This window comes from Sitophilus oryzae, unplaced genomic scaffold, assembly GCF_002938485.1.
Source record: "Sitophilus oryzae breed Bouriz unplaced genomic scaffold, Soryzae_2.0 scaffold_177_pilon_pilon, whole genome shotgun sequence".
Taxonomy (NCBI): Eukaryota; Metazoa; Arthropoda; class Insecta; order Coleoptera; family Curculionidae; genus Sitophilus; species Sitophilus oryzae.
This window is the reverse complement of record NW_022146479.1, coordinates 4,886,586-4,908,678: the sequence shown is the minus strand read 5'-3', so window position 1 is coordinate 4,908,678 and position 22,093 is coordinate 4,886,586. Positions and strand designations below refer to the sequence as shown.

Here is a 22,093-nt window from a genome sequence, read left to right as displayed (position 1 = left end):
TAAAGTAGTCATACCCCAATACTGGCCAAAACTTTAAATAATTATACTGACAATCCAATATCTTACGTTATTTATGCTTATATCCTCTGAGGAAAAACTAGATAACAAGAAACAATCTTTTATTCTTAAATTAACAGTATATTACTAATAATTCATAATGCAGATATCTTAACAAATTCTACTTGTAATTCACTGTCTTTCCAAGAGGGCAACCAGTTAGATCTACTAGTAAAAAACATTTTTACTTGATTATTTGAAGTTGATTTCCATGGTTTTAGATAAGATTTTGATTTGTAGTTATCAGGAAAATCTCTAGGCCCACCAGCACCAACTCCTATTACAAGTCTCATCTACAAAGAGAATCGATCTTAATAATTTATTTAAACCTTACATAGATAACAGCTATCTATCAAAAACAAATAAATTCTTGTACATATTGTTATTGCAATGCATCTCATTGTTATCTAGGTAATACAAATTCTATATTAAAAAGTTTATAATACAAATTCTTACTTTTCTTGGCGAGTTAAATCCAGTTTCTTTTAATATTGTCGAACTTACTGTTCCATAGTTAATATCGTCGATGTAAAGAAGCATTTCATCTAAAATATAAACAGAGACATTATTAGTCTACAATTTTAAATATATTCTGACTAGTTGAAGCCTGGCGCATCCGCCACGACGTCAGGAAAAAAATACTATTTATTTTTTTTTTAATTAAATGAAAAACAAAAAATCCGGCGTCGACAGTTTTTAAAAGAGCCAATTAGCTATCTTTTAGTAAAAAAAGCAACTTTCTAGAGTAAGTCGTTACTTCAGTAGAGACGACACAGATAAACATTAGCATTTTATATATATATGTAGATTATATAATTATACTGTATATAAAAACAATGTAAAAATTTCGGATATATAATTATATATATTATATTATATATTATATCATTTTAGAATTTTTTTAAAAATAGTTTTTTGAAATTTTTGGAAAAAAATATCGAACTTGACAGTGAAATTATTACATAACTATAATTATTACTGTTTATACTTTAAATTGGTTATTTTATGAGATATTTACCTGAAGTCCAACGTAAACTAAATGTATGCATCTCATTTCCAATGAATTGGTTGTTTCTATAGGTTTTAAGATAGCGACTCTTTTTTGGTTCTAATGGGTCTACAACCGGTCCTCCAAATAATAACTTTCCTCCAATATCATCTCCATTATTTCCCGTTAATTCTTCGTTTCCTCTTGCATACGAGATCCATATTTTTTTCGACAGATCTTCAATATCTTCCAAGTAAATTTCTAAAAAAATGTATAATATATAAAAATGATAATAATATGTATTTTGTACTCATTTTAAATATGTTTATACCGTGTCAACATTTTATATTGTTTCATTAAAAAAAAAGATATGTATATTGCACATACTCTGGATATTTGTTAAAAGTAGGTATACGAAATTTGATTTCTTCAACAACTAAAATGTGCTATCTAATATTTGTGCTAATATACTTTTAATATACCGGTGGTGCATTGGCGTTGATAACATAGGAAATCCCATACAAATTTTGAACTGTCCAAATATTATAATATTGTATATATATTTACCTGGAAACAGCCAATCTCCCTTTGGTAGTTTTGCCCGAACTTTATACTCCCCAAATGAAAATGTTTTCTTTGTTACTAACCGAGCAGATATAACTGGATGTTGATACAGATTGATAAACACTCTTGTGCACTCGTGTTGCCTTTTTCTTGTACATCTAAATATAAAATTATGATGACTATTAAATTAATAGTACTTTATGGGGTATTTATATTTTTAAACGGGAAGAATAATCAAGTTCTGTCACACACATTTAGAAAAAAAATCTTTGTATGATAGGAATGATTATAAAAATATTAAAACGGCTGTATCTGTTATTATATTCAAATTCAGAATTTTAAAATATGGTGAATGCGCCAGGTTAGAAAGAAAAATCCATTCGTGAATATATACTCTATGATCGAAAAAAAACGGCGTCCAGTTGGCTGTGAAATGACGATCGATGACATTTCCCACATATAAATTTATGAACATATAAAAAATGACAGCGATTTTCATTTCATAGCCGTCGCTGACATCGTTTTTTTTCGATCATACGGTTATTAATATTGCAGATCATAGAAATTCATATTTGAGGCTATTAATTATTATTTATCTCTTCAAAATCATTATATGTATATGTTCAAAATCTTTAGTTCTAGACATAATTTTTCATTTTTTTTTATTCTGGGTTGTTTAGTATCTTATGCTAAACAGGGTGTTTCCATTTAAACGTCTTATATTAAATAATTTTTAACATGGTCGTGAGCTTATTTTTATTTCGCTTATTTACTATATAAACAGGGTGGTCCGAATTGTATTTGAGAAAATGCAGCAGCATATACCGGAGCCGGAGGCCGGAGGTGTCCTAAAATGCTTCGTTTCAGAGAAATTTTAATTTACACCCTGTAGCTCCAAAACGAAGCATTTTGGGACATACATGTAAACATTATTTTTTTACTTATTTTTATTTTCTGACGAAGTTTTCCGAATACCATTCAGACCACCTTGTATGAACAATATTTCTTGTTTTATGTTCTATTCATTCAGTTTTCTCTTGGACTTGATCATAATAGTGAAATTGATTAATAATCTATAAAAATAGACTGTACAACATGAATAAGGTTCTATGATGTCTTTTGATAATAACTTATTTTGTTGTTTTTTTCTTTTTATATTCTACTGTATGAAACTTACCCATCTATGTTCACGTTACTTGTCACAATATCCTCATCAACTTTAGGCTTAATGTGAAGTAAATTATTTTGGGAAGTTAGTACACTCGAATCGTTTTTGTAAATGACATACTCAAAATCCTAAGGAAAATAAATAATAAGTATATAAAATTTAAATATAAATAAATAATAAAAAACAAATATAGTAGTAAATATCGAATAACTTAATATATATAGAAATATGCATAATTAATTTTTTAAATCTTTTTAAAGTGGATGATTTAAACGTGAATTTGTAGCAACCTACCGGTTCATCAGCATAATATTGTTCAATTAACCATATATTTTCATCAATCGTGTTACTAACAAATTTGGCATCTAAAATCACTTCTCCAACGCAACTACTTTCGCCATCGACTATAGTTATACTCGGTGCACAAGTGCGCGCTTTTTCGAATTGATCTATAGACAGTAGCTCTAAAAGATGTTCCTCAAATTAATTATCAATTATCCTTAAATATTAATTTTTATAATTTTAATCCCAATTTTTTGGATTTTTTTATATATAACAGTATATAAATATTTAGTTTAATTTATTGTAAAGTCAGTTTTTTTATAAACTTTAGCATTGGGCTTTATACAGGGTTTATCGAATGCTTGTTTTTTTTGAGAACCATATATGTCTCCTCAGCATTTTGTTTTTTGTCACATGCCAACACATTAGGGTGAGCCAATTCAATTTTCAATCAAAAATCAATAAGTTTTAGTGCTTATTGATTAAACATTTTCATATTTAGTAAAAAAAAACTAAATTACTCTCAGATTTTTTAGTAAATTTTATGCTTTACAAGAATCTGCGATGTAAATTTTTTTATCGTAAACCGTTTCAAGTTATGGTAGTTTTAATGGAAAAAGATTTTTACGTGTTATTTAAATGGAAAACTTTGAATGTTCACCGACACCTTTTTAAATTGAGCTAAAAATCCGGCCTTCGGGGGATATTTTTTTCTCGGTTACTAAGGTGCGTTCACACCGGCTACGCCGCTCCGCGCCAAACAAAACTTTGTATTTTTTTAGTGCGCACAAAAGTATATGTTAAATAAATGATTTGCGCGGTGCGGCGCAGAGGGGCGCTGCGGATGTGAAGGCACCTTTAGGTTCATTTTAACTCTTTTTAACCTATAAAATCCATAGGTTAATTTTTTTGGCTCACCCTACCAACATATGCCTTGGTTAATTTTTAAGAGCGAAATGAACTTAATTGCCACCAACAATTTGCAATTTTTTCATTGCATTATCATTACTTTTTGGTGTTATTTTTCAATTTCAAAAACTAAGGTATATACCCATATAACACAACACAATCCTATAGATATCTTGAGGATATCCACCAAGGATATAGTAAATATCTTAGGGATATCCAAAAACCAGAGGAGGATATTTATGGGATATCCAAGTGGGACAAAAAAAGTCATCTTCAAGACATCCCTAGGCAAGCCTTTTACGATTATTTAGAATATTTCTAGGATAATACAAGGATGATGTTGGGAGCATTATAGAATATTTTTAGGACATTATATGAGGACTGTTATTTGACAATACTTACTTCATCCTTAGTTTATAGTAAAAACGTTCGCGATTTAGTTTTATTTAGCCACATTTTGACGTTATTCATTGGATATTTTTATTAACAGCTCTAAAATATACCTACATATTATGTCAATGAATTTTGCGTCAAAATTTAGAAGTTTATTTGTATGAGTTAAGAGCTTTCAATTTATGCTGTACCATCGAAAAAAAACGGCGTTCAATTGGCTTGAAAATTACGATCGATGACATTCCTCCTATAATTTTACGTACAAAATAACAGCAATCTTCATTTCCAAGCCACCTCTGACGCCGTTTTTTTCGATCGTATGGTATTATACCAGATTATACTACCCTTTATGGAGTTTAGCAGTTTATGTCTAGCAGCAGAGCTAGCAGCAACAGTTTACATCAAAGTTAGCACACAGGATACAGGTATAATTTCTAACACCACACATTCCAGAAACTCACAATTTAAACCCAAAAATAGGATTTCTGTTTGAATAGATCAAACACGAAAATGGGTTTAGAGATAAAGAACAAGCGATTTTCAACAAATTTTCACCTATAATTTTGTCACAAATTCTTCATTGTGAGAACCTGAGTTGTTCGTCGTTTTTTCGACATTAGTTGAGGTTAGGATAGAATTTCTGCTAGAACAAGGCTAGAACTATGAGTATAAGAAAAAAACTAAGTCAAACTCAACCAGTTTTGTTAGTTTCAGTCATTTTTAAGCCCATCCAATATCGACAAACGACCGAATTCACCTCGAATTTCACTAAATCAAAGAACTGAATAATACACGATGCAAAAACCATCAAAACTAAACAACTGTCGAGATGGACTGTGGGAAATTTTTTGCGCGGGCGTTTTAAATTCTCTGTATTACTGGGAGTGGCCAACCTCATAAATATCCAGATTATCCAGAAGATACCAACAGGATATTTTGTTGCCTTGACGTAATATATATATATATATATATATATATCTATCTGTATGGTTTATTGCATTTTATGTAATATAAAAAGTACTACATAATTGATTTTTCCTAAATATCTAGACGATATTGTTAGGATATTTTATTATCATGAGCATGTTTGGATATCTCAGCTGGATGTACATTAGATATACGACAGAGATATCCATAGGATATTCTATTCTGAGACATCTACAGGATTTCAGGATGTTTGGAGGATATCCTATAGATGTCTTTATAAGATGATCTTATAATGGGACATTCCGACATTCTATGAATATCCTGCGGATATTGTGTGTTATATGGGTATTGATATGAACTAAAAAAACAAAATGCTCGGGAAACTTTTCAACGAAAAATAATGTTTTAGGAAAATTTCCTCTCGAAATTATTGCACAGGGTGTTTTAAAGTTAGGTTAAAAAAACAACCCTTCGATTAATCCTCTATAATAAGCCAACTACTAAAATTTATAATCTTTTAAAATTTATATTTAAATCTAAGTTTACGAATTAAAGTTGATATATATATATATATATATACAGGGTGGTCCGAACTGTATTCTGGAAACTTCGGCAGCATATAAATGTATGTCCTAAAATGCTTAGTTTCGGAGATACAGGGTCTACAAGTTTCATTTTTATTTCGAAAACCATATTATTTTTTCCAAATAATTTCTGAAGTAACGTAAATATTTGGATGAAAATTGGTGTATGGGAATTTTTTGACATGAGAAATACCTACATATTTTTTAACCGGTTTGAAGAGTAATATATTTTAGTCCATACCTGTATAAAACTACTGAGTAAAAAAATATACATTTACGATGTTTTCTACGTGAAAAAGATCTCTTGGAAAAAATCGCTACGAGTAATGGTTTTCGAGATATTTGGAATCTAAATTATGAATACCTGTGATCATTGAGATAAATTAAACATGTTGACTAAATAGTTATTAGACTGAAATTATAAATTTGAAATGTTTTTGTGCTAAAAGTTCAACAGAAACTGTTTTATCATCATTTTTTACAGAAAAATTTATAATTAATTTAAAAAAATAAAAATTTCCCAAATTTATTATTTCAGTGAAATAACTATCTACTCAACGTGTTTATTTTTCGTCAATAATGACATGTATTGACTATTTCCATTCTAAGTATCGTGAGAACGGTGCGCGTAGCGATTTTTACAAAGAGATATTTTTTACGAAGAAAGTCACAGAGATGTATATTTTTTCGCTCGGTTGTTTTATACAGGTACGGACAAAAAGTTATTACGCTTCAAAACAGTCAAAACACATGTAAGTGGCGCCCTCTACTAGTAGGAGTCATATTGACATCAAAATCAAATTTCTCATGTCAAAAAACTCCCAGACACCAATTTTCATCCAAATATTGATGTTACTTCAGAAATTATTTAGAAAAAATCGAAATAAAAATGAAACTTCTACACCCTGTATCTCTGAAACTGAAAAAACGGCCCCTTGTTATGGAAAAAAAACTTGTGTGCTTATATTGTATATGACTCATTCATATTAACTTACTTGTAACTGTATATTTTTCTCCATCTTTCTTATACCCTAAATCTCCAACTTGGAGATAAACCCAATAATAAACCGTATCGCCTTCTTTCAGTTTTAAAGTGGGATTGAAATAAGTGAATTTGCCATTTTCAGGGCGAGAGATATCTTCGTTATATTCTCCCGTTTCTAACTCATGTATGTCTTTATTAATATTGAAGTGAACTCCAAACAACTTGATTTCAGGGTCAGCTAAAAATTGTTTGGGTTCATTGAACATCATTTAAAAACAAAATAATTCCAAGTAATTAATTAATTAAGTAGTGGACCAGGGGTTTTCATTTATGCATCGTTTATGTATATGCACAATCGTCTATTTTTAATCATGCAGATAAACAATATTAGTTAAAATATCAATTTTTGGAAAGTAAACACAACATCAATGTCTATTACAGGATGTCCATAATAATACAGGATGTCCATAAAAGCCAGCACAAAAATACAAGTTATTTATGTTAATTTTAAAGTCATTTTATGGTGTTTGGAATCTTAGTTTAGAATATTCTCCTAAATAACATCTATAATTTTGTGACATAAAGCAGAAATAAAATGTTTTTTGCTACTGGATGATTTTTTATGACTTATTAAAAAAACTCCCATTTTAGTGTTTTAGCCTTATTAAAAACATACAGGGTGACAATTTGAATACGAACAGTATTTAATATTACCTCTACCGATGATAGTATGAAAATTTGGCGATTTTTTTTTGTATTCCTTATAAAATTCTCAAAAAAAATAATGCAGTTTATGTAGACTATAAGACAAAAATGATAAAAGAAATAGGGGTTGATATTTATAATTTTCGGGGTAGGTGCCCTGGGGTTCAAGGGGTTGAAAGTAACACGACAACAAATGCCTCAAAAATTGTCCCCCTTGATATGTAAATTGACGTGTTTCGCCAAATTTTCATACTATCATCGGTAGAGGCAATATTAAATACTATTCGTTTTCAAATTGTCACCCTGTATAATGCGAAATGCCGCATGATAAAAAAAGTTTTTTAGTTTACTAAAAATTGACATAAAATTTGGATAAAATTGACACTATTTATAAAAAGATTAAACAAAAATAGAACGGTTCAAGACGCACAAATCTATTTCAAAAAAATATATATTTTCTGGAATTTTAAACTAATACCGTATGATCGAAAAAAAAACGGCGTCCAGTTGGCTTGGAAATGACGATCGATGACATTTCCCATATAATTTTAGATATAAAATGACAGCGATCTTCATTTCATAGCTATCGTTGACGCCGTTTTTATTCGATCATACGGTACATCATTTGAAAATAATTTTTACTCAATATAAAAATAAATTAAAACCTTCTTAAGGCCAACTGGCAGTATATATAGATAAAGAAGAGTACGGGCTAAGTAAATGACGTCTAGGTGTTGACCTCGCCAAAATTATCATGGCTTGTCATTCCCCAGCCGTGTTTGTCGCCGTTTTATTTCGAATGTATGGTATGTGATTTACGATTAAAAAAATCTGTAACGTGCTTTATCTGGAATATCGACGAAGCATATTTAAACTTACTTCATAAAAAGATGCTCAATTTTAAAATTTTCGCAAAAATTAATTTATTCCTTACTTATTAATGGACATCCAGTATATATTAATTTGAAAATGAGTGTATTTGTTTACTGATGCAATGCTGTGTATATACATGGGGGTTCCCGATTGAAAACAATTATTAACATAACATTAAATTTAATTTGTCATAAACTATTTTCTATGCCTTGTTATTTTTCTTATATGATTTATTACTATTGTTAGTAAGTATATATTAGTATTGCAAGAATTTGAAAAGCTGTTTTTTCTTATATACTATGTTGAAGTTTAGTTCAGAAAAAGTCCCCTTAATTTCAAAAAGTAGGTATTTATATGTACTTACATCAGGGTCTACCCTAAGGTTTTAAAAAACTATTATATTTTTAAAAAACTGTATGTTGTATATATTTCTATAAGATATTAGCAAAACTTTATAAAATACCTTGAATTATTTTTTTTCAAACGTCACAAAAGTGTTAATTTTTGCGACGTGATTGACAATATAAAAAAGTCATTTTAACCCCTAGGCATAAAAGTATGAGAATAATATATTATTAAACTGACATAAAGTGTCAAATTCAACGAGCGAAACCATAGTTTCTCGATAAATAATTACTTACAAGGTATTCCTTTTAACTATTTTTATATTATTTGGAACTGTTTAAAAATTATTTGTGGCGTTTGAAAAAAATAGCATGTTCTATATGTCAAACGTACAGCCTCGCCACAAAAAGTGTCATTTTTACTCCTTATAAAACAATAATATACTATTAAATACTAATAGTACTAGACATTATCATCTGTTAATTATATAGTATCTAATTTTAATAATGACTGAAATGATGCATGTTAAAAGTTTGTTCTTAAAAGATATGATTGAAAAAATTGAAAAAAATACAATATTTAATAGACTTACCTGGAACAGATATTCTCAGACCACTAGGTGTAAAAGCTTGAAGTGCTATGTTAGGTATTTCATATGCGATGTGTCCTTGTATAAGTAATATTAATAATAATAAGACGAGTTTGTTATGGTAATCCATTGAAAATACAACTGACTTGTAGACCTCGTCTTCAAAGAAAGATTTATTTATCGGGTTTTCATTTTTAAATGCAGAAACCAGGCCCGTAACAGAAATCTTAGCATTTAAATTTTAATTTTCTTTTTTGGTGTTATTAGCTATTTGGTTTAAAAAGCTTTCTTCAATTTTAATTATTATTTTATATAATGCAGAAATAAATATGTTGTCTTTTTAATGTAAGTGTATATATTTTGTGTTTTGAAGAATGTTCGTATGTTAAATTATTATACAGGGTTGTTCACCACATACGACACGGAGTATTGTAGCTAAACGATAAGATTTTTACAAATTGTAAGTTTTGGGTCCGTTGAAGGACTATTAGAGCTACAATTTAAAAATATTTTTACAAGATACAGAGTGTCCCAAATAAGTAAAAAATATTATTGTTGTATTTTTTTAAATAGAACACCCTCTATATTATTCTATTTTTAGATTATACGATTGAAATAAAGGTTAATTTGATTAAGATTTATCACACTTAAACCTTACAGTTTTTAAAACATTTTCAATTTTGTGAAATTGCAATAAAAAATTTAAGGCTTCATTTCTCCAAGGGTATTAAAGTTTTTAATACTAAATATTTACTGAAGATTATTTATTGATCAGATATTGTGTTGCAATAATTAAAATTATACTATCTTATACAGAGTGTTCAAAAATTTATATATATATATATATATATATATATATATATATATATAACACTAGCTTTAAACGGCAATAACTTGTTTAATTTAAATGGAACACTCTGTATATTTTACCTGAATTAGATTCACAATTTTAATTGTCTATCAAATTGTATTATCTCTTCAAGTTTTCGTGTAAAACGCATTTTTTTATAATTTAGACCTCATTTATCACTATACCCATGGAATATTGCATCACTATACCCGTGGATTAACCCATTTTAGATTATCTTTAAAGATGTAACAAATTTTCAAACAGTACAGCTTATTTCATTAAAAAATATAAAAAAGCTGTTTAAATATTTTTTGTTAAAGAGGACCAATTAATATGATTCTAGTATTCAAACTATATTAATAATTGACTGTTTACGTTGATTAATAATAATTGCTCCAAATACTAAAAAACTGAATTTTGTATGTGTATTAGACAATGTGGTAAAAAGTAACACCTTATAAATTTTATATTTAAATTTTTGACGAATGCTTATTTATAACAACAGAGACATTCATTTTCATCTCTTATTATTATATTGATTTCTGAGTCAAATCCACATTTATTTAGAATAATTTATTAATTAAAACCTATGTAATTAACTGATTTTTGGGCGGAAATAATAGCAGTATACTTATTGTATATTTAATTGATATACTCTTTTACAAAGATTTAAATAGTTTTCTTTTTGTAAACAAATGGACATGCAATATTATTATTTTTATCACCTGTACAGTTTGTACATATGTTGCTTTAAAAAAATCTAAAATGTCAATATTCCATGGGTATAGTGATAAATGAGGTCTAAATTATAAGAAAATATATTTTCTACGAAAACTTGAAGAGATAGGTAAAAAATGGTATAATACAATTTGATAGACAATTAAATTGTGTATCGGATTCAGGTAAAATATAGAGAGTGTGCCATTTAAATTAAATTATATAAGTTATTGCCTTTTAAAGCTAGTAATTATTTAAAATAAATTTTTGGACACTCTGTATAAGGTAGTATAATTTTTATTATTGCAACGCAATAACTAATCGATAAATAATCTTCAGTAAATATTTAGTATTGAAAACTTTGATACCCTTGGAGAAATGAAGCCTTAATTTTTTACTGCAATTCCACAAAATTGAAAATATTTCAAAAACTGTAAGGTTTAAGTGTGATAAATCTTAATCAAATTAACCTTTATTTCAATCGTAGAACCTAAAAATAGAATAATATACAGGGTGTTCCATTTAAAAAAAATACAACTATAATATTTTTTACTTATTTGGGACACTCTGTATGTTGTAAAATTGTTTTTAAATTGTAGCTCTAATAGTCCTTCAATAAAACCAAAACTTACAATTTGTAAAAATCTAATCGTTTAGCTACAATACTCCGTGTCGTATTTGGTGAACCACCCTGTATATAGACAAGGGTTAAATGTTGTTTTCTTATTCTTATTTATAATGAAACATCCCGCATCTATTTAATTGTAAGTTGTGTATATTGTATATTGTCTTCACAGTATTCTGCCTAAGTTTTGTGTTTTATATTTCGAGTAATATTTTGTCAGTAAGAGATTGTGGATAATCTTTTTTAACAAGGGTTTTATTATTTATAACTAATAAATGTTATTTTCATTAACATTTTATTATTCATATTATTTTCTTTCTTTGCATTAACATTTTATTATTTATTATTAGTAGTAGTTAATCACAATGCAGTTATTTTAACAAATTCCACTTGTAATTCCCCGTTTTTCCAAGTGGGCAGCCATTGAGACTTTTGCTTGAAAAACATTTTAACTTGCTTGTTTGAAGTAGAATTCCATAGTTTTACATACGTTTTTGGATGGTAATGATCAGGAAAATTTCTTGGACCTCCAGCTCCGACTCCTAGCACAAGCCTCATCTAAAAGAATTATATATCATTACAACCAAACTTAATCATTATACAGTGTGTTTAAGATAATGTTTAATCAAAGTTTTTCAGTAATTTTATAAGTTAAAAATAAAATGCTTACTTTTCTAGGCGTGTTAAATCCAGTTTCCTTTAATATGGTTAAACCAATTGATCCTAATTTATTACCATCCATATAAAGGTTTATTTGATCTAAAATACGAACAGAAACTATCTAACAACTTTATATATTATGATATACCGTACATAAGCTACCATATACATAGCTCTAAGGTTCTACTAATAAAATATTTCATATTTTCTCATAGAGATTTCAAATCTATTATTCTTGCTAAATATACCGGGTAGTGCATCGTCGCGTCGTTAGAGACTTAGCAAATCCAATGCAAATGTTCAACTGTCTAAATTGGCTCCTCTATTAATTTTACAGCAGTAGAATAGGTTTTTTAAATGTCTGCCTATGGCTGAATACACATGCCAAATTTGAACAATTTTGGACAAGGCGATTTTCAGTAATTTAAGAAAAGCTGCATCTATTTTTCAATTAAAACATTTTTTTTTAAATTACGTAAAATCGGCTTGTCTAAAATTTTCAGTGTATTCAGCATACGCAGATCTTTTAAAAAACTATTTACAACTTTGGATATGTGATGAGATCGATGGCCAAAAAGAGCTATAGAATATGCTCCTTAAAATCGAAGAAGACGACCAGTGAAGAAGGAATTAGAAGAACAATGAGAGATAGAGACCCCGGCTAATTATTATTATGATATAAAAATACTCGTATGTCTTTGAATATGTAATTGTAAGTGCAGCATAGTAAAAAACAGGTGTGTAAGTGATTTTGAAAAAATGTGGTTTTAGGTAATTTTGAAGAAATTAGTTTTTCGAAATTTTGACAATAATCTCGAATTTGACAGTATCGAAAAAATGTTTTATAACGGATTCACCTGCTGTCCAACGTAAGGTAAATGTATGCATCTCATTCCCAATGAAATCGATGTGTTTATAGGTGCTGAGATAGCGACTTCTTCCTGGCTCAACTGGTTCTACTACAGGTCCTCCATATAATACTCTTCCTCCAATATCTTTACCGTCGTCTGTAGTTAATTCCTCGTTTCCTCTGGCATAAGCGATCCACATCCTTTTTGACAAATCATCAATGTCTTCCAAGTAAATTTCTAATAAATACGGTATTTTTTGTATTTAACAGAAATGAATCCAAGTTATACCAAAGAATTTTGAGGATTTACCTGGAAATAGCCAGTCTCCTTTTGGCAGTTTTGCTCGAACTTGGTACTCTCCAAACGAGAACGTTTTCTTTGTTACTAGCCGTGCAGATATAATTGGATGTTGATAAAAATTGAAAAAAACTCTATTGCATTCGTCTTTCGTATTTCGTGTACACCTGAATTTAAAATGAATCATTATTTAATGAATTACATATACTAAATGTTCAACAGATGGTAAAAAAAATTCTCAGTGATTTTTAGGGTTCCGTACCCAAAGGGTAAAAACGGGAACCCTACTAAGACTTCATTGTCCGTCCGTCCGTCCGTCTGTCACAAAGGTCTATCTTATGAACCGTTATAGATACAGTACGTCCGTCCTGTAGCTACGGGGTATCCGTGAGAGGGGAAACGATATTCTCTCCATGTTTTTCGTAAAAAATTTGACCACGCGTCCCATCAATAAAAATTCGACAAATTTGCAAGTAGCCAATAAAATGAGTGGGCGGAGCGATTTGCGGTGACGTACTCGTCAAGTCGACGTATAAAATATATTGTTGTTTATTTAAATGTTTTTTGTCCGCATTCCTTTCATAGACACAGATCCAGCAGACGAACTGTAGACAGTTGAAATTTTTACAGATAATGTATCCTAACAGATAATGTATACCTAACCTAACCTAACCTAACGGATCCCTTCGTCCGCGAGTCCGACACTTGACCTTTATATACCGTATGATCGAAAAAAAACGGCGTCCATTTGGCTTGGAAATGACGATCGATGACATTTCCCATATAATTTTACATTTAAAATGACAGCGATCTTCATTTCATAGCCATCGCTGACGCCGTTTATATTCGATCATACGGTATACCCAGCTGGCAAGCGAACCTTTAGGTCGGCGTTCACATGTATAGAAGTGAGTCGTTATGGCAATCTAGTAAGTCGGAGTGAGCAAAAATACTAAGTATTTATTACATAACTACTTAATCTGACGCTAGATTCCATGCGCTTGGGAAAATACTCTTCGCCTTCTGTCTTTATTCAGTACATCTTATTTTACTAAGCATGTTGACCGTACTCTTCGTACACGCATGAAAACCGACACCCAAGACCAAAAATGCCGACTCTTAGTATATATATACAGGGTGGTCCGAACTGTATTCCGGAAACTTCGGCAGCATATTCTGCAGATAAAAATAAGTAAAAAAGTTTGTATAAATGTGTGTCCTAAAATGCTTAGTTTTGAAGATACAGGCTGTAGAAATTTCATTTTTATTTCGATTTCTTCCAAATAATTTCTGAAGTAACGTTAATATTTCGATGAAAATTGGTGTCTGGAAGTTTTGTGACACAAGAAATTTGATTTTGATATCAAAATGACTTCTATTTGTAGGGGGATGTGTGTCTACATGTGTTTTAACTGTTTTGAAGAGTAATAACTTTTCCTCCGTACCGGTATAAAGCTACTGACTGAAAAAAATTACATTTCCATGACTTTTTATGTAAAAAATGTCTCTTGGTAAAAATCACTACGAGCAACCGTTCTCAAGATATTTAGAATGGAAATAGTCAATACATGTAATTATTGACAAAAAATAAGCACACGATGAGTATAGCTATTTGACTGAAATAATTAATTTTTATTTTTTTAAATTATTCATAATTTTTTCTGCGAAAAAATGATGATTAAACAACTTCTGTTGAACTTTTGGCACAAAAAGATTTCAAATTTATGATTTGAGTTTAATAACTATTTAGTCAACAAGTTTAATTATGTCAACGATGACAGATATTGATAATTTCGATTCCAAATATCTCGAGAACCATTACTCTCAGCGATTCTTACCAAGAGACCTTCTTTATGTAAAAAAAAGTCGTAAATGTATATTTTTTTACTCAGTAGTTTTTTACAGGTATGGACGAAAAGTTATTACTCTTCAAACCAGTTAAAAAATATGTAGGTGGCGCCCTCTACAAGTAGGAGTCATATTGACATGAAAATCAAATTTCTCATGTCAAAAAACTCCCAGACACCAATTTTCATCCAAATATTGACCAGGGGCGGCTCGTAGCACTGGAAGATGGTGAGGCACATTAGAAGAGAATTTTTATTAGTATGTATATAGGTGACCATTAGTACGAGGAAGTCCAATATCTTCGTAGTTGACCAATATATGAAAAAAAAGTTCTATATAAAAAAAGTGCATATCCTAAAAAAAATATTTTCTTTAAAATTGCAATCGCATTACCATTTTTCTGTACAGAATTAGGTTCAGCATAAAATTCAGCATACATCACACTATTGATTTATTTGAAGCACTATATATGCGGGATTTCCATGATAATTCATATTTGAAAAATTTCATTTTTTAAAAAGTGGTAAAAACCTGGAGTGAATTTAACTTATTGATATATTATTGCTTAAGTATGTATATAGCGAGGTATGCAGAACAAAAGAAGATATCCGAGAAAAAATTACATTATTTTATACAGGGATTTTTTTATGGCACGGCGAACATTGCAATATTATAATGCTATATCTCAATTTTTTTAAATGCAATACACACTGTATATTATTTTTAGTATTTTAGATACCTACAGACTTAAAAAGCGCACATTTTTGTATTTAAAATATTTCTAAATATTTAGCAGTTGCCTTAAGCCTTATGTAATATAATTCGCAATATTATACCGTATGATCGAATAAAAACGGCGTCAGCGATGGCTATGAAATGAAGACCGCTGTCATTTTATATGTAAAATTATATGGAAAATGTCATCGATCGTCATTTTCAAGCCAACTGGACGCCGTTTTTTTTCAATCATACGGTACCTATTACATAGGGCTATTGCAACAGTAAATTTTTATCAAAGCGGCCTCTGGATATTTTGTCTTATATTTTACTCTGTATGGTAAAATTTTGTTTTTCTGCCCATCCTATAAAATTAAATCTCTGTAACAGGTTGCTTTACTTTTTGACTATACGAGTACACAATTTATCTAGAAATGATTCGAATTCGAAAAACTTTACCTGGGGAAGTCCTCTGATGATGCATGGTCCCTCTAAATCATCATATCAATCAACAAGTCACTGCCCACTTTTTAGGTATTTACTTAATACGTTGTAATCAGTAAGACGAGTAATTAAACATGCAATTCACATTAAAAAACGTATATATTAATTAATTAGAGACCAAACAGTGCAATAACCGGCAGAGTTAATTCAAACTGTGATTCAAACTAATCTGTGAAACTAATACAAATTCCCAAATAATGCAATTCTGCATTTTCAGCCTGTCGCCTAAAATCTCTCGGACTGATCGGGAAGTGATACATATTTTTAACGAACGGCTTTTAAGGTTTAAATTTACATTTGAGGCTCGCCTCAATACGGTTTTTTTACGCGTTACTACTCCATACATTTTATCTCTCTTCAACTAAAGGTTTTGCCTATGCTTTTTCTTTTCATTCTATAGATTTAAGATTCCAGTGAACGCTGTCGCTCCGTCAATGCGATATACCACAATACGTTAGACAAGGAAAGGCGAGAGGCAAACCTCTGCACATATACTTCTTAAAGAACAAATGAGATGGATATATATATATATATATCGTGGAGTTTGTCGCATATGGGAAAGGAAGCGCGTTTAAAGGAATGCCATCGACGTAATTTATTGTAGAATGACGGACAAGAAAAATACAATTATTATTGATGCAAATAGGGAAAAAAATATAAAATTGTGATTAAAGATGTATCGATTAATACGTGTAATTCTTCAAATGTATTGGTGAGGCACTGCCTCATCTGCCTCATAGGACAAGCCGCCCCTGATATTGACGTTATTTCAGAAATTATCTGGAAAAAATCAAAATAAAAATGAAATTTCTACACCCTGTATCTCCGAAACTAATCATTTTAGGACATACATTTATACGAACTTTTTTTACTTATTTTTATCTTCAGAATATGCTGCCGAAGTTTAAGGAATACAGTTCGGACCACCCTGTATATCATAAAACTAGTCAGGAGTATGTCTTTATTTCAACACTGTAATATTTGTTTATAATTTGTTTGGACTTACCCATCTATGTTTACGTCACTTGTTACAATATTCTCATCGACTTGTGGTATAATATGAAGTAAATTATTTTGGGATGATAGTACACTGGGGTAGTTTTTGTAAATGACATATTCATAGTCCTGAGGAAAATATAAAAAAAAATTAAAATTTAAACTGGCCATAAAATTAAATAAAATTTATAAATCACTATAGACATGTATACTTTAAAAAATATGTTTTTCTTCGTGCTTTTGTGTATTTTTAGCAACTTACCGGCTCAGCAGCATAATATTGTTCAATTAACCAAATGTTTTCATCAATCGAGTTGCTGCTAAACTTTGCATCTAAAATAACATCTTTATTGCTCGTTTTATTGACAATACTTGGTTCTCTTATATTGCTGACAGTATTAGATTCTTCACTTGGCTTCTTTGGACTTACTATTTTGGAATCGTGTATTAAAAGCAATTCTAAAAATTTCTTTTGTATAAACTATCAACATTTTTGAAATTCACACCCAAAATACACTAATTTTAGAATTTGCGGTGTTTTTTAGGTCTATTAGGTGTTTTTATTTCTATTAATTTGAAATTTATTAAAAAATTGAAGACTAAACATAAACACTAAGGTAAAAATATTGCAAGATTATTAATTCAAGTATAAAGGGTCTTCAATGTTTCAAAGTTTTTTTACTTTCAACTTCATAAATACTATAAGAATAGAACATCTGAAACTTTTTTATCGTTTTTCAAAAATGGTTGCAAATATATTTACTGACTTATATGCCCATCAGGAACGTCTTCATTTTGAACTTGAACTTGGGCCCAATAATATACTATATCGCCATCTTTGAGTTTTAAAGTTGGATTGTAATAAATTAATTTGCCATTTTCACTTAGAGAAATATCAGCGTGATAATCTCCTTTATCTAACAGCGGTATCTCTTTGTTTATATTAAAGTGGACACCAAACAACTTAAAGCCAGGGTCGGCTAAAATAAGATAAATATCTCTTTTTATAGGTCCTACAACATCGGCCTGATATAAACACTGACTTGAGGAATTTGAAATTCAGTTTTTCTTGTATACCGGGTGCGTCTCAAAAGTGGCTCATCTCTATAACTTTTTTATTTTTTCAGTTAAAAAAACGAGATTTGGTATGTTAGTATATGACATAAATTAAGATTGATTGACGCATTCAATTGTTTTCGGTCACTTCCTGTTTCACCGGAAATGACTACAACTTTTGAATTTTAAATGGCACCCTCGGTATTTTTTTACTTTATTCGATAGAAAATGACACTCTAAATAGAATGACATATCATATGTCAATTTTTGACATTTTCGAATATGGTTTTTTTGAAATTGTAACATGTGGTTCATAACGACAATTTGAGTCGAAATACCAAGTGTATGGTATCAAATCATTCGTAAAAAAATGCTTTCTTCAAATATGCTAATGAGCCACACTCGTTCCATTTGAAAAAATTGAGATATGATTAAAAATACGATTTGGGCATCTTTTAACCGGCCAGAACAAGACACGAAAAACATTAGACGATCAAATATATTTTTCCAAGGCTCCTTGATTAAAAATTAATGTTTTTAACATAGTCATAGCAGTCTAGATTGAAATTTAAAATACGATTTGTTTTTAAGCGAAAAAACGTCATACGTCATTATATTCAGAGTGCCATTTTCTATCGTATAAAGTAAAAATATACCGAGGGTACCATTTAAGAATCAAAAGTTGTAGTCATTTCCGGTGAAACAGGAAGTGACCAAAAACAATTGAATACGTCAATCAATCCTAATTTATGTCATATAGTAAAATACGAAATCTCGTTTTTTTTATCTGAAAAAATAAAGAAGTTATATGGGTGAGCCATTTTTGAGACGCACCCGGTAGGTAAAAAAGCAATTAATATAAAGCAAAAATAAATTTAAAAAATCTAAGGGACATTAATTTTCAAGTAGCTGTTTATATTAACAAAAATTAGTCTAAGAAAAAAATGATTGAAGTTTCCTAGTCTCTGGGACAAAAAAGATATAATGCTTATTTAATTATTGAGTAGATTTTAGGGATTAAGAAAATTAGATTGTTAGTAAGGAAAAAATAGGAAATAAGGCTATATTTTTTGAGAAGAAACACCATAAATATGTTAACAGACTCACCTGGAATAGATATTCTTAGCCCGCTGGGTATAAAAGATTCAATAGTTAAAGGAGGCGTTTTAAATGCCTTTTGTCTTCGTATAAATAATATTAATAATAAAAAGACGAGTTTGTTATAATAATCCATTGAAAATTCAACTGATTGTTAAAGCTTGTCTTTAAAGAAGGACTCATTTATCGGAGTTATATTTTTAAACTAATTACATTATATACAGGCCCGTATATATAAATTATCTCATTCTATATTTATATTCTGAACTACTTAATATAATTCAGTCGTATAATTAAGTTTTCGTTGTCATACAGTGAACGATTGTAGATTCATTCTTCAGGGCTATCAGTGATTAGAACAATATGTTATTAGCCAATGACATCGAAATAAATATTATTAAATATTTAGAGGTCATTGTTATTAGCTAATATTATATGGTTCGCTAATATCATTTTGTCTCTTTTTTTTGCATATTTCAGTATTTCTTTTTTTCAGTTATATCAATATTTGCTGCTGTCTTAGAATTCTTTTTCCTAATATTTCCCAGAGAACTTCTCCACAAATTCATCCAGAAAATTTCAGAACTATGAAGGTTTCCTTGTTTACAATTTTGAACTTAGTAATTTTCTATCCTCCAATCTGTTACAGCTTGTCAAATATATGATTACATTTAGAGTTTCCATACGTCCGGATTTATCCGGACATTATTACTCCGGATTTTTAAAGTGTCCGGGACAGATTTGGAAAAGCGTTCGGGAAACCTGACTGTGTATTTTTTAGATTCAAGAATGGATTGGTTATAAGTTAGATCCTAACGAAATCCCTTTTATGGAAGAAACATCAAAAAGGCAATCTGACACCTATTCAATCAACGGAAGATGTGACGCCTCCTGACCTACTAAAATTAATTTTTTGCAATTGCAAAGAGAGTCAGTGCTCTAAAAATTGCTCATGTAGAAAACTGGGTCTTAAATGTTCTTCAAAGTGTGGTCAGTGCTACGGACTCAGTTGCACAAACTTTTGTATTTTAGTTGAGGACGAAAATGACGCTCAGGATGACGTCATAGCAGATTTTATTTAATAACTTTAATTTAATAATAATTTTTTTAATAATAATTTTATTTAATATAAACATTTAAACGTTATTTTTAATTGTTTTAATGCTGAAATTTATACTTGGTTTATCTATATTAACACTATACTGTTAATGCAAAAATTATAGCTGATTGTTTTAAAAAAACTAGAAAAATTAAAAAAAATGTATAGTAAATAATTTGCTCTATCTCTATTACTATTTATTTTAGAAAAAAAAATGATTGAAGGTAAAATATTATTCTAAATTTAATTCTCTACAAAAACATATCAATAGTTTTTTCGACTTCCCCCACTGGGACCGAATGGGACTTTTGAGGGGTTAAATAGGAGATCATTATCTATATATTCTCGTTGAGATTGGTTGGTTACTAATTTTTTCCACCTTTACATATAATACTCGGCTACGTTTACTGGCCTATTTGGTGCGCTCCTGGAAGGTGAATGTTTTTTTTAGTTTATATTTTGTTGGTTCTTGGCTTTTCTGATTTGCGTCCTATAAAAGTTATACACAGGTTCGCTGTTATGTATGGAAATGGTCGATTATTAGGTAAAATATAGGAGGTACCGCAAAAAGTTAAATATAAAAGTCATAGGGTTTATAAATATCTATTACCGGGTAATACATTTAAGTATACAGGGTCGGTCATAAAGTCGTTGCACATCAAATTATCCTTTTTTTTAAATGGAACCCCGTATATTATTGCATATTTCGGTTCTTCCTTCAATTCTAAGTAAAAATCGAAATACACACAATATACCTCAAACCAACCTTAAACAATTTGGTTTAATTAATTTCGATATGTTCAGTTTCATTTAACGATGCCATTCTGCCGAAACTGCGATACTGAATAATATTTGACATTAGTTCTCAAGTTAGCATTCATAGATGTATAAAATGAGAGTATATCAAGCCTGGAAATTACAAAAATTTTGTTTAACCTTTCAATTCTTCAATTTATGTACATTGTGTATTACGATTATTGCTTAAAATTGAAGGAAAAATTGAAATTTGTAATAATATACAGGGGGTAAGGGTAAAAAAAATAAAGTTTGATGTGACACAACTTTATGACCGACCCTGTATACTTAAATTTACTAGTAGCTAATAGGAATTTAAAAACCCATTACAACACAGTTTCGGCAGAATGGTATCATTAAATCAAACCTGACAAATCGAAATTAATCAAACTGAATTTTTTAAGTGATATTTTCAAAAGTCAGTAACTCGGAAACGGTTGGTTTGAAGTATATTGTGTGTATTTCGATTTTTGATTAGAATTGAAGCAAGAATTGAAATATATAATAATATACAGGGGGTTCTATTTAAAAAAAATAAACCTTGATGTGCCACGACTTTATGAACGACCCTGTATACTTAAATTTATTACTCGTTAATAGATATTTAAAAA

The 22,093-nt window shown here is 29.6% G+C and overlaps 2 protein-coding genes across 2 annotated transcripts; both read right to left on the bottom strand.

Moving 5' to 3' along the window:
- Window positions 1–102: 102 nt before the first annotated feature.
- Window positions 103–9,546, bottom strand: LOC115882237 (beta-1,3-glucan-binding protein-like). The gene is made up of 8 exons (XM_030900158.1): window positions 9,373–9,546; window positions 6,868–7,095; window positions 3,072–3,241; window positions 2,787–2,905; window positions 1,613–1,767; window positions 1,076–1,306; window positions 514–602; window positions 103–350 (listed from the first exon to the last, which is right to left on the bottom strand). The coding sequence occupies exons 1-8, from the start codon at window positions 9,497–9,499 to the stop codon at window positions 153–155; spliced, it is 1,317 nt and encodes a 438-aa protein (XP_030756018.1). The 5' UTR covers window positions 9,500–9,546; the 3' UTR covers window positions 103–152.
- Window positions 9,547–11,885: 2,339 nt separating this feature from the next.
- LOC115882513 (beta-1,3-glucan-binding protein-like) lies at window positions 11,886–19,890 on the bottom strand. Its single transcript, XM_030900609.1, has 8 exons — window positions 19,598–19,890; window positions 18,202–18,414; window positions 17,697–17,893; window positions 17,445–17,563; window positions 13,382–13,536; window positions 13,079–13,309; window positions 12,232–12,320; window positions 11,886–12,119 (listed from the first exon to the last, which is right to left on the bottom strand). The coding sequence occupies exons 1-8, from the start codon at window positions 19,722–19,724 to the stop codon at window positions 11,922–11,924; spliced, it is 1,329 nt and encodes a 442-aa protein (XP_030756469.1). The 5' UTR covers window positions 19,725–19,890; the 3' UTR covers window positions 11,886–11,921.
- Between the last annotated feature and the right edge of the window lie 2,203 nt (window positions 19,891–22,093).